The sequence below is a fragment of the Macaca fascicularis genome, chromosome 16, assembly GCF_037993035.2.
Source record: "Macaca fascicularis isolate 582-1 chromosome 16, T2T-MFA8v1.1".
Taxonomy (NCBI): Eukaryota; Metazoa; Chordata; class Mammalia; order Primates; family Cercopithecidae; genus Macaca; species Macaca fascicularis.
In genome coordinates, this window is record NC_088390.1 from 5,215,210 (window position 1) to 5,232,159 (window position 16,950).

Genomic DNA, 16,950 nt, shown 5'->3' on the forward strand with positions numbered 1-16,950 from the left:
TAAATCCAAAATCCCTTACCTGGCTTAAAAGGCCTTGATCTCTGATAAACATCCTCTCTCCAGCCGCATCGAATGCATTTGTCCCTTGCACTCTACACGATAGGCACACTAAAAAAGGTTTTTTTTAATTTTTAGGTAGGATTTTGCTATGTTGCCCAGGCTGGACCACCTCAGCCTCCCAAGTAGCTGGGACCATAGGTACCTGCTACTGGGCCTGACTTGTGTTGGCAGACATTTAACAAATAGCTAACAAGTAGTTCAAAACCTTTTTGGTTTTGCTGTTTGCTGATTTCTATGGTGTGAATACTCCCACCATGGCTGATTTCAATGCAGACTTGGGAAGCGATGTGCGAAACTGGCTCTGGCCAGCCTGTACAGACTGGCTCTAGCACAACACGGGAAAAGCCACACCCTACACAATAAAGTGTCAATTTCAATCCTGGTCAGGGGGGTGTGGGCTCTTCTAAGTTTGCTTCTTGAGAATTAGCTGTTCCCTTTTCTGCTATTCCTGTATTTTTTGACACAGGGTCTCACTCCGTCACATAGGCTGGTGTGCAGTGGTGTGATCATGACTTTACTGTAGCCTCAACCTCCCGGGCTCAGGTGATTCTCCCTCCTCAGCCTCCCAAGTAGCTGGGACTCTAGGCACGCACCACCATACCTGGCTAATTTTTTGTATCTTTTTGTAGAGATGGGGTTTCACCATGTTGCTCAGGCTGGTCTTAAACTCCGGGGTTCAAGCCATCTGCCCACCTCAGCCTCCCAATGTGCTGGGATTACAGGAGTGAGCCATCATGCCTGGCCTATTCCTATATTCTTTTGGTTTGTTTGAGATGGAGTCTCACTCTGTCACCCAGGCTGGAGTGCAGTGGCACGATCTCGGCTCACAGCAACCTCTGCCTCCCAGGTTTAGGCAATTCTCCTACCTCAGCCACCTGAATTATAGGCGCCCGCCACCACCATGCCCGGATTTTTTTTGTATTTTTAGTAGAGATGGGGTTTCACCATGTTGGCCAGGTTAGTCTCAAACTCCTGACCTCAAGTGGTTCACCTGCCTCAGCCTCTCAATGTGTTGGGATTACAGGCATGAGCCACCGCGCCCAGCCCCTATATTCTTTAGAGATCTTTTTTTTTTTTTTCTTTTTGAGAGGGAGTCTCGCTCTGTTGCCCAGGCTGGAGTGCAGTTGTGCGATCTCCACTCACTGCAAGCTCCGCCTCCCGGGTTCACGCCATTCTCCTGCCTCAGCCTCCCGTGTAGCTGGGACTACAGGTGCCCGCCACTGCGCCTGGCTAATTTTTGTATTTTTAGTAGAGATGGGGTTTCACCATGTTAGCCAGGATGGTCTCAATCTCCTGACCTCGTGATCTGCCCATCTCGGCCTCCCAAAGTGCTGGGATTACAGGCGTGAGCCACCGTGCCCGGCCTCTTTAGAGATCTCTTTATTCCCTTTAGCAGATAATCCTTTTACTAGTTACTTCTTTAAATTTTCTTCAAATTACTAGTGTGGTTTTTGTTCCCTGCCTGGACACTTGCAGATGTGACCCTGTCTGAGCAGGTCTGAGAAAAGGCCAGAACTGGTCAGGCAGTGCAGCTCATGCCTGTAATCCCCATACTTTGGAAGGCCAAGGCAGGAGGATTGCTTGAGACCAGGAGTTTGGCACCAGCTTGGGCAACACAGTGAGACTCCATCTCTACCAACAAAAAAAAAAGCGGGAGAGCCAGACCAAAGCCCCATTCACAATAAATACAAATATAACACTTCTCGAGCAGCTGCTCAGTGCCAGGTTAAAAATTCTAATGAAGGACAGGCACGGTGGCTCACGCTTGTAATCCCAGCACTTTGGGAGGCCGAGGTGGGTGGATCATGAAGTCAGGAGTTCAAGACCATCCTAACACGGTGAAACCCCGTCTCTACTAAAAATACAAAAAAATTAGCTGGGCGTGGTGGCACGCACCTGTAGTCCCAGCTACTCAGGAGGCTGAGGCAGGAGAATGGCGTGAACCCGGGGGGGCGGAGCTTGCAGTGAGCCGAGACTGCACCACTGCACTCCAGCCTGGGCTACAGAGCAAGACTCCATCTCAAAAAAAAAAAAAAAAAACTCTAATGAAGTAGCCAGGCATCGTGGCTCAGGCCTGTAATCCCAGCACTTTGGGAGGCAGAGGTGGGCAGATCATGAGGTCAAGAGATTGAGACCAGCCTGACCAATATGGTGAAACCCCATCTCTACTAAAAATACAAAAAATTAGCTGGGTGTGGTGGCACACGCCTGTAGTCCCAGCTACTTGGGAGGCTGAGGCAGGAGGATCGCTTGAACCCAGGAGGTGGAGGTTGCAGTGAGCTGAGATCATGCCACTGCACTCCAGCCTGGAGAGAGAGCAAGACTCCATCTCAAAAAAAAAATATTATAATTAAGTAGACATTATTGGTAGGCAAACTAGGCAGATCATGCTAGAAAGGAGAAGTAAACCAACTTGGCTACTACTTGCAGCCAAAGGCGTCCTAATGAATATCAGTATCTTAATCAAAGGACATGAAGGGATGATCTACAGGCAGAACTAAGTAAACAGTTTTTCCTAAATCAAGAAAGACACAGGAAAAATCTTAAGGAGCTTATAACTTTTATGGGATCCAGTCCTAAAGTAGATTAGACCGATGTAGAATCCTGTCTGGAGACGTTCTCCCCTTCAATTCAATGGGAAGGCTCTTTTCTGGCATGAACTCTCCGATGTCTAATGAGTTCTGAGCACCATCCATAAGCTTTCCCACATTCTTTACATATAAAAGGTCTCTCTCCACTGTGAACTCTCCGATGCTGACTGAGATAGGAGCTTTGACTAAAGGCCTTCCCACACTCATTACACTCATAGGGCTTCTCTCCTGAGTGAATCCTCTGATGCTGAACAAGATGAGCACCCCACCTGAAGGCCTTCCCACATTCGTTACATTCGAAGGGTTTCTCTCCTGTATGAATTCTCTGATGCTGACCGAGGTTTGAGCTCTGTTTGAAAGTTTTCCCACAGTCACTACACTTATAGGGTTTCTCTCCAGAATGAACTCTCTGGTGGACAACAAGATGTGAGTTATAAATGAAGGTTTTACCACATTCACTACATTCATGGTCTTTCTTCCCTGTGGGAATTTCCTTATGGGTGACAACCATCTGCCTGAAACTTTTCCCCTGGGCAGGGGACCACCTCAGTGTCTCCGCTTTGGGATTTCTCTGCTGCAGTTGTAAGGCACCCTCAGAGGTAGCTTCAAATGTAGAGGTGTCAGTAGCAAGATTTTCTGAGAACACCTGTGATTCCGCTTCAGTAATGGGTGGTGGTGGCAATGATCCTTTGTCCTTGGGCTCTGGGCCATCTTCTGTAACAACTGACAGAAAATGTAAATACACCTGTTCTGGATGTATGAAGAAATGACACTTAGATTAAAATTTACATTTCTGGAATGAAAAAAAATACTTAAAAACTACTATATATATGACAAAGACTGGAAGAATATTTACTTGGATATTACCAACGGTTAACTCTTGGTGATGGGACTATGTTACAGATTAGAGGGTTTCTGCTTTTTAATTTCTCCCATTTATCTGCTTTTTTCCCCCTAATTTCTCCATAATGAAGCACTAAAGAAGTTTTATTGAAAAAATGAAGGCAAGCCGGACACGGTGGCTCACGCCTGTAATTCCAGCACTCTGGGAGGCTGAGGCAGGCTGATCACGAGGTCAGGAGATCGAGACCATCCTGGCTAACACAGTGAAACCCCGTCTCTACTAAAAATACAAAAAGTTAGCCAGGTGTGGTGGCGGGCGCCTGTAGTCCCAGCTCCTCGGGAGGCTGAGGCAGGAGAATTGCATGAACCCGGGAAGCGGAGCTTGCAGTGAGCCAAGATCGCGCCACTGCACTCCAGCCTGGGCGACAGAGCGAGACTCCGTCTCAAAAAAAAAAAAAAAAAAGAAAAAGAAAAAATGAAGGCAATTACAAATGCATGGTCTTTTTTTAGGATTTTTCATATTTTCAAGGAATCAGGGAGTGATGGTGTGAAGAAAGGGAAAAACAAGAATCATTAGGGTTAAGGAAAAGGGAGGTTTCTAAAGGCAAAAAAACCGTGCCCTTCCTGGCTCTGCAACCTTCACCTCTGCCCATCCATTTCCCAGCTGCATAAATCTATAGTCTCTTTACAGGATCCTCAACTAACTGCTTCCTTTACCAAAAGGACTTCCAGCTCCCTGCCTCCTATCTGCTTGGTGCTTTCTGCCTTTCTCTTCCTTAAAAAGGGAAAAAGAGTGCGTTGCCTTTTTGTTTTTAAATGTCCATAGCACATTTTATGTTTTATCTGTTGTAACACTCCCTATAGCCTAAGGAGAACAGAAACCAATTGCTTTAAGATAACTCAATGTCATTTGACTTTTTTTTTTTTTTTTTCTGTCACCCAGGCTGGAGTGTAGTGGCATAATCTTGGCTCACTGCAACTTCCGTTTCCCTGGTTAAAGTGATTCTCATGCCTCAGCCTCCCCAGTAGCTGGGATTACAGGCGCCTACCACCACACCCGTCTAATTTTTGTATTTTTAGTAGAGACGGGGTTTCACCATGTTAGCCAGGCTGGTCTTGAACTCCTGACCCCAAGTGATCTGCCTGCCTCAGCCTCCCAAAGTGCTGGGATTCTAGGTGTGAGCCACTGTGCCCAGCCAAGATCATTTGATTTTTAAAAATTCATTTTTTCAGGTTAAATGTTGTGGTTAAAAAAATCTGAAATATGCTTGCTATAGAGAAAAAAAAAATCACACAATAGCTAGCTTGTTTTTGAAAGTAAAGTAATAAAAGTGATAAATGAATACAGGCTTACTAAACAGAAGTAAAGGAGACAAGAAAAAGTCTGAAAAAAAGGCAAAGAAGAAAGAAGAGCTAAGAAGTAGAAACATACTTTTGGGACAGAATCTAATTAATCTCCATTTCTATTTTTTCCCTTTTTTTTTTTTTTTTTTTTTTTGAGACGGAGTCTTGCTCTGTAGCCCGGGCTGGAGTGCAGTGGCCGGATCTCAGCTCACTGCAAGCTCCGCCTCCCGGGTTTACGCCATTCTCCTGCCTCAGCCTCCCCAGTAGCTGGGACTACAGGCGCCCGCCACCTCGCCCGGCTAGTTTTTTGTATTTTTAGTAGAGACGGGGTTTCACGGTGTTAGCCAGGATGGTCTCGATCTCCTGACCTCGTGATCCGCCCGTCTCGGCCTCCCAAAGTGCTGGGATTACAGACTTGAGCCACCGCGCCCGGCCTTTTTTTGTTTTTTGTTTTTTTGAGACGGAGTCTCGCTCTGTCGCCCAGGCTGGAGTGCAGTGGCGAGATCTCGGCTCACTGCAAGCTCCGCCTCCTGGGTTTACGCCATTCTCCTGCCTCAGCCTCCTGAGTAGCTGGGACTACAGGCGCCCGCCACCGCGCCCGGCTAATTTTTTGTATTTTTTTTTTTTTAGTAGAGACGGGGTTTCACTGTGGTCTCGATCTCCTGACCTTGTGATCCGCCCGCCTCGGCCTCCCAAAGTGCTGGGATTACAGGCGTGAGCCACCGCGCCCGGCCTATTTTTTCCCATTTTGTAACTAACAAGAATTTGATTTTTTCAAATGCCTTGGTTTGGTGATAGTGGTGTCGGGGAGGGGTTATGGTGTAAAAGCAAATATCAAGTAGACTCTTTTTGGTTAGCAGCATATTCACAATACGGTCACGATGCTACAGAGGTCAACAAGGAGAGTTCACACTCCTGAGGCTCTAAGTCTAGTGTTTGCCACTGGCAGAGAGGAGAGGTTGTTTGCGGGTATGTATGCAGGCCAAGAAGGAAGTTTCTGTAGTGAATCTGAAGGGTAGAAGGTGAGGGCACACATAAGAGAGTCTCAAATAGGGCTGTTTTGTTTTTTTTTTTTTGAGACGGAGTCTCACTCTGTCGCCCAGGCTGGAGTGCAGTGGCCGGATCTCAGCTCACTGCAAGCTCCGCCTCCCGGGTTTACGCCATTCTCCTGCCTCAGCCTCCCCAGGAGCTGGGACTACAGGCGCCCGCCACCTCGCCCGGCTAGTTTTTTTTATGTTTTTTAGTAGAGACGGGGTTTCACCATGTTAGGCAGGATGGTCTCGATCTCCTGACCTTGTGATCTGCCCGTCTCGGCCTCAAATAGGGCTGTTTACATGAGGAAGAGGTGGTAAAGGTGATGACAGGCTGTATCTCACATAGGAGTGCTCTATGGCTTAAAAAGTGTGTTTTGCGAGGCCTTAGGAGTTAAAAAAAAAAAAAAAAAAAGGATCTCAAGGCTGGCCTCTAGCTCAGGGCAGAGTTATTATAGACTAGGAGTTAAGTGCAGTGAAGATGATAAGGCATAAGTGAATGAACTATTTCCTGGTCCTGATTTAGGGCTCTCTAAAGTTAAGAGACACTGGCCAGGCTTTATATCCAGATATGACCCAAGTTCAGCTTCATCCTCAGAGCTATCTTATGAGGCAGGTTATTCTTACTCCTAATTTTACGAGTGATGAAACAGGCAAAGTCTCTCACCTAAGAGATAAAAATTGTAAGGCTGTGATGATACCAAACATTTAAGTGCCTACTGCTATTTACCCTTTACAGGTACTAGGTACTGTGCCCTTTATCGTCCCTCTTTCTCCTTTCCCTCCCCACAGAATCCTGCTCCTCACCACTCTTTGGGAAAGGCTGGGTCTCCTTAGTCTGGAGCCGGATGCTCAGTGCTTCCTGGGCTGCTCCCAGAGATTCCTTCTTCTCCCATGGCTCTTCCTGTGCAGGTCCATGTGCAGGGCCTGGGACCTGGAGGTGATCAGGCACCACTCAGTTTTAAATTTTCTTCAAATTACTAGTGTGGTTTCTGTCCCCTGCCTGGACACTTGCAGATGTGACTCTCCTTGTACCAAAGCTTCCAAGAAGACTTTAGGGAGCCTCCTCGGAGTCAGCACAAGGGAAGGAAAAGGAGCTAGAGTCTCTTTCTCATTCAGGGCTCAAGGGCAGAAAAGACAGACGCAGAAACACACATTAACTGCTCTACCTGGCCCAAAAGAGGTTTGACCTTGGCAACTCCCCCTACTGCTGCCCCTCTGTCCAGCCTGAAGGTCATTGATCTGGCTCCCATAACAGACCAAATCCCCCTTCCCACCTGCGGCTCTGGTTCAAGTCCTTTCTCTAAATCCTCCAGCACAGTCACAGCCTCCTCTCCACTCTTAGGGTGATGTCCCCGCACCCACGACTGGAGCTCCTCAGGCAGGATGGTCAAGAATTGTTCCAGCACCAGTAACTCCAGGATCTGCTCCTTCGTGTGTTTCTCTGGCCTTAGCCACTCACAGCAGAGTACCCGTAGCTGGCTCAAGGCCTCCCGGGGACCAGGAGTCTCCTGGTAGCGGAGATGCCTGAAGCGTTGGCGGAAGATCTCTTGACTGGTAGAGTGGTTCCCAGGTAGCCTGGTCTCATACTCACAAGACTCTTCCTCTTCCTTTGGTTCCATCATCATAATCTTCTCTTGTCCCCGTGTACCCTGAAGGGCCAGAGTTTCAGCTGCTGTTAGTGATACAGCCGTTCTAGTCTGGACTAGCTCTGCAGAAGGCTCATACCAGCTGGAATATTGCAAGGGCCCCCTGTAACATAAGAAGAAATCATTCCTCCTCTTCTTTTTTTTTTTTTTGAGATAGAGTCTCACTCTGTTACCCAGGCTGGAGTGCAGTGGCACGATCTCAGCTCACTGCAACCTCCACCCCCAGGGTTCTAGAGATTCTCCTACCTCAGCCTCCCGAGTAGCTGGGATTACAGGCGCCCACCACCACGCCCAGCTAATTTTTTTGTATTTTTAGTAGGGACAGGGTTTTGCCATATTGGCCAGGCTGGTCTTGAACTCCTGACCTCAGGTGATCCACCCGCCTCGGCCTCCCAAAGTGGTAGGATTACAGGCATGAGTCACCATGCCTGGCCTCTTCTTTTTTTGATTCATTAAACATATACTCAGCACTACAAAGAGCCAAACTCTGTACTATATATACCCCTTAGTCCGGCTTTTTCTTCCACCCCTCCAGAGAATTCTGATGTACTAAGTCAATGCTTTTGAGAAACTTGCCTTGTTGTAGAGACGGGAATGTAAAGTGGTTTTCTACAATACAACTAAATAAATGCCATTAACAGGAAAAAATATCAAGGAAAAAAAAGTTGTGGGGGCCTATGGGAAGAAATGATTATTGGGAAGAAACAAGTTTGAAGCAAAACCCAAGTTTCCAGATGCAGAGCCCAGAGCCCAGCAGCTTTCACTGCAAGGTGGGGTTTGCTGGGGAGGCTGCTCCCTGCTTTAAAAACTTTCTGAAGTAGCAGTTTCAGCAAAAGAAAAACGTTAAGTCCCCTCTACGGAGTCGGATCTCATTCAAACGCAGAAGCCCTATTAAGGGGCAGCTATGAACAAAACTCGGGTAGTGACCTGCGTCAAGGAATCTAACAGGTGTAAACCACAAAAGCATCTGAGATAGGTCTCAACCAATTTAGGGGTTACTTTGCTAAGGTTGAGGATGCACCCAGGAAAAAGACACACAAGCCACAGTAAGATCCGTGGCCCGCACTTTTACCACCGAGGGTTTTGAGGGCTTCAATTTAATGGGGAGAAAGCTGGCAAAGGAGGGGAAGGAGTAAAGAAGAGGGGGATATGTAGTGAGGTAAGTGGCCACATTCTTGTGAGGATTTGATTAGAGCTGAGTTCACCTGTTGCACGTGAAAAGAGGAAGTCAATTATGAATTTGTCTGGTGCTCAGTACATCTGCATTTTCCACAAGATAAAGTAGATCTAGAGTAGAGGAAGAAGTCAAATAGCTTCGTCTCCGGGTGGGTGGAGGAAGCATTTCTAGTCTTGTCCGGTGAAGCTGGGCTGTTCATTTACATTGCCAGGGTGAGGGAGGCCACCTGGGGGCATATGTTGCTTTCTATCTTGCAGCTATCGGTTTAGGAACAAAAGGAAAAGCAGTTTTTTTTTCGTGACTCAGTTTCCAAGCTTAACTTTTCCCTTTGGCATAGTAAGTTTGGGGTCCTGAGATTTTATTTTCCTTTCACACAGGGAAGGAGGTGGGACGCATCAGAGGCCACGAAAGGAGCACAAAGAGGGACCGCTGGCCGAAGACAAAGGAGGCGCGAAGAAAAACGCGGAGCTCGTGTCTCCCACGGTGATGCCCGGCGGCGCTGGCCCCAGCAAAACTTCTCTACCCCGGCCTGGGGCAGGTGCCCGCCCGGGAGCGCGGGAAGGAGGCCGTCGTCCAGGCCAGGTACAACTCCCCCTCCCACCCTTCACTCCCTACCCAGGGGTCTCGAGAAAAGATTAGAAGGACATCAAGACCCCCCTCCACGGCACGTGACGCAACGCGAGGGCAGCGCAGCGCGGGCACCGTGGGCAACCCAAACCCCTCTCCACACACGCCCGCGGAGCTGCCTGCCAGGCCCGCTCAATGCACAGCCGCCGCTGCCTGCGGGACGGGCAAAAGCCAAGCCGCGAGGTGGACCTCGGGGAAGCCGCCGCCAACACTCACCTCACAGGACCAGGAGGTTCCATCGGGGCGCTGCCGCGAACCGCGCCACTTCCAGCCCTCACCCCAGCTGCAGGTTTGCGCCTGCGCAGGTCGCAGCCTCGGCCTCCATCTCCCAGAAGCCTCCGCGCCGACCGCTTCCGCTCGCGCACTTCGGCCCAGGCGCGTGGGCGCTGCCGAGAGGCTGGGAGCCGGGGAACCGGTTCCGGTACTTGAGCGGAGCGGGAAAGAGCGCGCCGCCTGCACGACTGGAATGGCGCGGCCAGATGCCCTGGAGGACCCTGGGAATTGCAGTCCTTGCTCAGGTGGAGAGCGAGCCCTGTAAGCGGGTGACTTCACCAAGTTTGGCGGGTCTCTTGTGGAGTTGTACCTGAAAGGGCGGTGCTGGCGGACAGATGTCAGGGAAATTCTGGCCTTGTGCATGGTCTGTGGTAACACTTCTCCAGGAGTTCTATTTTCCAGTTACCACTTCCCAGACCTGATGAGAGGGTCACAGCTGAGGAAGACGGTCCCCTCCACGAAAAAAATATTCCCCAACCAACCACTGGCCGGGTACGGGGAGGGGAGGAGAAAAAAAAATTCTAAGGTTGATTTTATTGCGATGGGGGAAATAGGAGTTGGTGTTTTTTTGTTTATTTTTAATTAAAAAAAAAAATTTTTTTTTTTTTGAGACGCGGTGGCCAACATGGTGAAACCCTGTCTCTATTAAAAATACAAAAAGGTCGGGCGCGGTGGCTCACGCCTGTAATCCCAGCACTTTGGGAGGCCGAGGCGGGCGGATCACAAGGTCAGGAGATCGAGACTACGGTGAAACCCCGTCTCTACTAAAAATACAAAAAAAAAAATTAGCCGGGCGCGGTTGTGGGCCTGTAGTCCCAGCTACTCGGGAGGCTGAGGCAGGAGAATGGCGTGAACCCGGGAGGCGGAGCTTGCAGTGAGCCGAGATCGCGCCACTGCACTCCAGTCTGGGCGACAGAGCGAGACTCCGTCTCAAAAAAAAAAAAATCAAAAAAACAACAAAAAAAAAACACAAAAAGGTTAGCCCGGCGTGGTGGCAGGCGACTGTAGTCCCCACTACTCAGGAGACAGGAGAATCGTTTGAACCCGGGAAGCAGAGGTTGCAATGAGCTGAGATCGTGCCACTGCACTCCAGCCTGGGCTACAGAGCGAGACTCCGTCTCAAAAAAAAAAAAAAAAAAAAAAAACTAATTAAAAATAAATTTATCTCACTATCAGATTTGCAGGATATTGATTGATCCAGTCTCTCAATCCTTTTATAAAATAGTTTTTCTCTCAATACTTTTATAAAATAGCTTAATCCTAGTCTCTCCAGGAAAAATTGTTATTCAACTGTGTAGTTCTCAGATTATTAAATTTGTTTCTCCAAGATATAGTATCCTTGAAAATGTGCATAACACCCCCGCTCCAAATCCTTGCAATTTACTTATACTGGGCCAAGCCCCTTCTGACATCAAGTAGGATCAAGAAGTGCAGAATCTTGTAATCCTCAAGGTCATGGTTGGGGGATATATTATCTTTTTTCCTTCAAAGTGCCATTGATAATTACTGCACGTAGGAGCTATGGATAAAATTAGTTATCATTTGTTGAATGTCTACTGTGTGTCTAGAACTATGCTAGGAACTTAATGAAATTGTCTCATTTAGTCTTCACAGTTGCCCCACAAGGGACTGTATTAATGTCATTATCTTGATTTTACAGATGAGAAAAATCAAGACTCAGAAACAATAAAAGTCACAGAGATGAAATTGACAGAGCCTGGATTTCGGTATGTCAGACTTCAATGTGCCATTATACTTTCAAATCCTACAGAATAGATTGAATCACAACTTCCACTTTTATGTGAAAGAAGACAATGGGTCTTAGGACTTACCATCAATTTCCCTTTCCTGATTTAATTAGCTGCTTCTGTGTCTAATTTTGCTAGGAATGGAGGAATAACGCAAACTCCCTAAACTACATATTGACATGTATACTAATGTGAAAATCTCAAGTCCATTTGCAGACTTTTGGATTAGATTCTGTCCCAGAAAGACATCCACCCTAGAGTTCAGGATATCATAGCCATTTTACTGTTCCCCTGGCACAATTCATAATAAGGAAAAAAAGACAAGGGGAAAGCTATTAGATTCCCAGCGCTGCTAAACAGGAGACACAAGGACACCGTTTCGTGATGATGATGGTGCTTTATGCAGCTTCCACCATTTACAAGATTTTCCTGTGGTGTGGAACCTCTGACGATAAAGGGGTGAAATGGAACTAGAAGCTTATTCCAGTCAAGATTTCTGATTTATCTTGTGGTAAGCATTTGGGGAGGACATATCTGCACATGACCTGAGACTAAGTAGTATACACTGAATCAGATGAAAATTAGCTCTTAGGAAGCTTAGAATTTTCCAAGCAGTTATGACAAAAAACAAATTCTCCTTCTCTCTTCCTATATGTACATACTGACATCTTTATCATTATTGTCTTCCTAGGGTTATGATTCTGTTTGGTTTCTTTGATGCTGTATTAGACCTGAGCTCTGATTGAAAATTCTTCCATGCTCACTACATTCCAAAACTTTATCTCCAATATGAATTTCCAGATGCCTCACAAGATCTGAGCTCCATCTGAAGGCTTTCCCATGCTTGTCACGTTCACAGGGCTTTCCTCCAGTATGAATTCTATGATGTTGAATAAGGTCTGATGACAAGTCTTTGAACATTCGTTGCATTCGTAAAGTTTCCACTGTGAATTCTTTGATGCTGAATAAGTTGTGAATTACCCCTCAAATCTTTCCCACACCCACTGCATTTATAAGACCTCTCACCTGTATGGATTCTCTGATGTTCTATAAGGACTGAGTTCTGGCCATGTGCAGTGGCTCACGCCTGTAATCCAAGCACTTTGAGAAGCCGAGGCCAGTGGATCACCTGAGGTCAAGAGTTCAAGACCAGCCTGGCCAACATGGTGACACCTTATCTCTACTAAAAATACAAAATTAGCCTGGCGTGGTGGTGGGCACCTGTAATCCCAGCTACTTGGGAGGCTGAGGCAGGAGAATAGCTTTAACCCGGGAGGTGGAAGTTACAGTGAGCTGAGATCGCGCCACTGCACTCCAGCCTGGGCAACAGAGCAAGATTCCGTCTCCAAAAACACACACACAAAACTCAAAACGGAACAGATGCAGAAAAAATTCCAGAGGGATTTATTTGTGATGCCTGTTCAAAACTCAAGAAACCACCACCCTGATACTCATCAAACCCTGGAGAAATTCCGTTTCTGGAGTGTCAGAAGGCCTCATGAATAACCTTCCATTCACTGAAGGAGGTCCTTACCCAGCAAGCCCCGGTCTCCTTCACTCTCCTGCACTCGTGCCTCGCAGATGGCCTCATGCGCGGACTGGCGGTCCAGCCTCCCAGGGGCAGGGCCTGGGCGCACCCCACGCCGCCTTTGGCCACTGAGGCCCGGGTCCTCGAGGCGCCGGGCTAGGCAGAGCCTCCCGGGGCAGCGCCAGGGGATCCGGGCGGGGTGCGTGCGCCGGAAGGGCCTCAAAGCTGCAGGGCTGGACGGCGCTGGGGGCGCAAGGCACGGAGACCAGGCGGAGGGGACAGCTAGCGACTCACCGGGATGGGCGGGCCCCGGCTCCCAGCTCCAAATACGCGGCCTCTGTGGGAGCTTGTCTCCAGGCGCCCATCAGTCTTCCCCCGACTCGGCGCTACCTTGGCGGCCGCGCCCATGCCGTCCCCGCCCCAACTAGTAGTCATGATGAGGGGTCGCAGGCCTCGCTCGAGATGCTCACTGCGAGGACTTTCCGCCTGCGGGCTCTCTGCGCGCCGTCACTGACTGCCCGGCTGCGGGCGGGCCGCCTCACCACTCCCGGCTTCACGGGGCTGGGGCGCGCACCATGGAGTCGAACCGAGTCCTCCTGCTTTCCTAGAAAAGCCGTGGGGGGGAGAAGGGGAACACTTCTGGCCCACGTGAGCCACCGTCGCGCGTGGCGTCTGAGGGGCGTCTACCCGGAGTCACGGAGCCGACCAAAGGGAAAAGGCCAGTCCCTGTCCGGGAAGAGCTCAGCCTAGTGGGGCAGGCGACAAGTTACATTGCTACCTTGCCATGGCCGTGGCCCGTGGAGGCAGTAGACCGTCACCAGGTGTCGGTCAGGAAAGACGGGCGGATACGTGAGGCCTGGACAGGAAGGAATTGGGAGACACAAGACTGTGCCGCCGAGACCGCTTTCGAGTCGGGCTCACCGGGATTTTGAATTCGTTTCTTCACTTACTAGTTGTGAGTCTTTGAGCAAATTTGCCTTTCTAAAGCGTAGTTTCTTATTTATAAAACAGGGTTAACAGTTGCACTCACTGAGGTAAATACAAGAGAAAATCGATGTTAAGTGCTTATCACGGTACCCAACACATATCAAGTACTAGAAAATAATGGAGCTAGGTACGGAGGGAGCAATCTTGACAGAGGGAACATCTCGTGGAATGGTCACAGGGCAGGAGGGCGGTGCCTGCATTCTTGGGGAACTGCAGAGAGTTCATGGGTAAATAATAGGAAGGAAAGGTAAGTACTTTGCAGAAACCCTTCTCCAACTAGGTCAGACTCCCCACTGTAGTATCATATGCCTCTCCTTTTAGGCATTTATTATGGTTGCAACTTTATTAATGATTCTAATTAGTTTCTCTTCTACAATTATAACCTCCATTAGTTTCTCTTCTGCAATTATAACCTCCGTCCGGCCAGAGACTTGTCCATTTATGCTCACCCTGCTTTGTAGCACCCAATGCTTAACACATATTAAATGCTCGATAATGTTGGGCGAAGTGGCTAACGCCTCTAATCCCAGCACTTTGGGAGGCTGACGCGGGTGGATCACGAGGTCAGGAGTTCAAGACCAGCCTGACCAACATGGTGAAACACCCTCTCTACTAAAAATACAAAAGTTAGCCGGGTGTGGTGGCACATGCCTGTAATCCCAGCTACTCAGTAGGCTGAAGCAAAAGAATCACTTGAACCCGGGAGGCAGAGGTTGCAGTGAGCCAAGATTGTACCACTGCACTCCAGCCTGGGTGACAGAGCAAGACTCTGTCTCAGAAAAAAAAAAAAAAAAAAAAAAAAGCTCAGTAAATATTTATGGCACAAGTGGATAAATGGGGTTGCATCAGAATATGTATGTCACATTAAGGACTTTGGACTTCAGGCTGTAGTGGGAAATCACTGTGGAAATTCAGAGAGGGGGTGGCACTATCAGATTTGTTCTAAAGGAAGATCATTCCAGCTGCCCTGTAGAGAAGGGTTGGAATCAGGGAGGCATGTTAGGAGGCTGTGGTAATAGTACAAGCAAGAGATAATGGTGGCCTCACTCTAAGGGCATTAAAAATCAAGACAGGTGAGGCTGGGTGCAGTGGCTCACACCTGTAATCCCAGGACTTTGGGAGGCCAAGGCAGGCAGATAACCAGGAATTTGAGACCAGGCTGGCCAACATGGTGGAACGCTGTCTCTACCAAAACTACAAAAATTAGCTGGGTGTACCGGCTTGCACCTGTAATCCCAGCTCCTCAGGAGGCTGAGGCAGGAGAATCACTTGACCCGGGAGGCAGAGGTTGCAGTGGGCCAAGTTCATGCCACTGCACTCTAGCCTAGGCAACAGAGTGGGACTCCATCTCAGGAAAAAAAAAAAGACAAGTGGACTATATTGGCAGATTATTGGCTAGCATTCACTTATTCTACCACAGTCATGCACTCGCTCCCTCAGGGATGGTAATGACAGTCTTATTTCCTATTGATGCAGGATTTTTTTCCTTGATTCCTTCGTGGGACTCAGGACGGGGCACCCTGTTTACTCAGCCCACTGCGCTCAGCCTCTTGCAGGAGTGTGCAGGTAAGCAAGCAAGTGCAGGATCTGGCTGGCCACTACCGGCACCAGCACGAGCAAGCTCTATGCGGGGCCTGTGACCAGAGCAGGCATGAGCAAATGACTGCAGGATCTAGCTGGCTGCTCTGGGCAGCTTCAGGAGCAAGCTCCATTTGGGGTCTGTGGTGGTGCCCAAGTGGGGGTGCCTGTGACCCCAAAGCCCCAGAGGGGGTGTTACAGTGCTCTCTTAGTGCCACTGTTTGAGGATGGCTGTGTGTTTTTTTTTTGTTTTGTGTTTTTTTTTTTTTTTTTGAGACGGAGTCTCGCTCTGTCGCCCAGGCTGGAGTGCAGTGGCCAGATCTCAGCTCACTGCAAGCTCCGCCTCCCGGGTTCACGCCATTCTCCTGCCTCAGCCTCTCAAGTAGCTGGGACTACAGGCGCCCGCCACCTCGCCCGGCTAGTTTTTTGTACTTTTTTTAGTAGAGACGGGGTTTCACCGTATTTACCAGGATGGTCTCGATCTCCTGACCTCGTGATCCGCCCGTCTCGGCCTCCCAAAGTGCTGGGATTATAGGCTTGAGCCACCGCGCCCGGCCGGCTGTGTGTTAACAGCTCAGCTGGCCCCTAGCCTCATTGTGTGGGGTGGCTACCTGCCACCAGTGAGGGCAAAGAGCGGGTGTGACAGCCTTTTGGGGAGCCAAACTTGGTGGGTCCCGAGCTCTTGTCTGGCATACAAGAAGAATGAGGTTGTGTGGAACACTTGAAGGATGATGAAGGTGGAGAATTTTATAGAGTGGTCACAATGGCTATCAGTGGAGAGGGGAGCTAGAGAGGGGATAGAAAGGGCCGGTCATCTTCTCCCCAAAGTCTGGCTATCTCTTCCCAAAAGTCTGGCCATCTCTCTCATCTACTGACTGAGTATGGGGTCTTTATAGGCACAGAATGAGGGTGGGGCGGCCATAGATAGTTTTGGAAAGGGCAACATTCAATTGGTAAGAAGACATTATTCAGAAAGAACCAACTAGGAGGGAGCAAGCAAAGAGGAATAGAAGTTCTTACTTTGGGCTGTGGGTTTCAGGCTTTTCGGCTCAAAGGTGGGGTTTCACTGGGGGCCTGCCACATCTGCTTAGAATGTCTCAACTTCCTGTCCTGCCTCTATCACTATCAAATATTTGTATGAAGAAACCTCTCCTAAGCCACATTCCAATCACCCCTCTTCCTCCTAGAGATTATCAGACTCTGACTTTCTCAGCTTTGGTCCTCTTGGAGTTTGGTTCTTTAGCTGTTTAAAATCTTATGAAGGCAAACTTTGATCATTTAGGCTCTTTTCTCAAAGTTCCAAAGTAGACGGCTCCTTAACAGGTAGGTTTTATTTTACAGAATTCAGGTTTACAAACTGCACACTACTACATTAGCTTCTGCTACCTATCAAAGCTTTGAATAGGTGGGCTTTCATTTCATGGATTATCTGATTATCTGAAGGTTAACTCTTTGTCCTCCTTCAGCCCCCACTGGACTGTAAATTCTTTGAACAATGACTGTCTTTCTTTGGC

At 48.6% G+C, this 16,950-nt stretch overlaps 2 protein-coding genes across 17 annotated transcripts in view; one reads left to right on the top strand and one right to left on the bottom strand.

Moving 5' to 3' along the window:
• LOC107127711 (uncharacterized) overlaps positions 1–16,950 on the top strand; it is a 56,531-nt gene that overhangs the window by 3,858 nt on the left and 35,723 nt on the right. For 2 of the 6 annotated variants that reach the window (XR_012425172.1, XR_012425173.1), the window contains exons 2-4: positions 9,073–9,277; positions 11,256–11,322; positions 15,335–15,424. Coding sequence is in view for 2 of the 6 variants with exons in the window: in XM_074018368.1 (XP_073874469.1) it covers positions 9,073–9,277; positions 11,256–11,285 (235 nt within the window). In the remaining 4 variants the exon portion in view is untranslated. Of the gene's footprint in view, positions 1–9,072; positions 9,857–11,255; positions 11,323–12,034; positions 14,363–15,334; positions 15,425–16,950 lie in introns of those variants that run through there. The other 4 variants (XR_012425174.1, XM_074018368.1, XM_074018369.1 and 1 more) reach the window with 4 other exon arrangements.
• LOC102129127 (zinc finger protein 232) overlaps positions 2,604–16,950 on the bottom strand; it is a 29,133-nt gene continuing 14,786 nt past the window's right edge. Inside the window, exons 1-4 of one of the 11 annotated variants that reach the window (XM_074018365.1) lie at positions 9,539–10,007; positions 7,147–7,521; positions 6,677–6,803; positions 2,604–3,396 (exon numbers count right to left, since the gene is read on the bottom strand). In XM_074018365.1, coding sequence (XP_073874466.1) covers positions 3,311–3,396; positions 6,677–6,803; positions 7,147–7,521; positions 9,539–9,958 — 1,008 coding nt within the window. In that variant the 5' untranslated portion in view covers positions 9,959–10,007 and the 3' untranslated portion in view covers positions 2,604–3,310. Of the gene's footprint in view, positions 3,402–6,676; positions 6,804–7,146; positions 7,622–9,538 lie in introns of those variants that run through there. The other 10 variants (XM_074018360.1, XM_074018359.1, XM_015437518.4 and 7 more) reach the window with 10 other exon arrangements.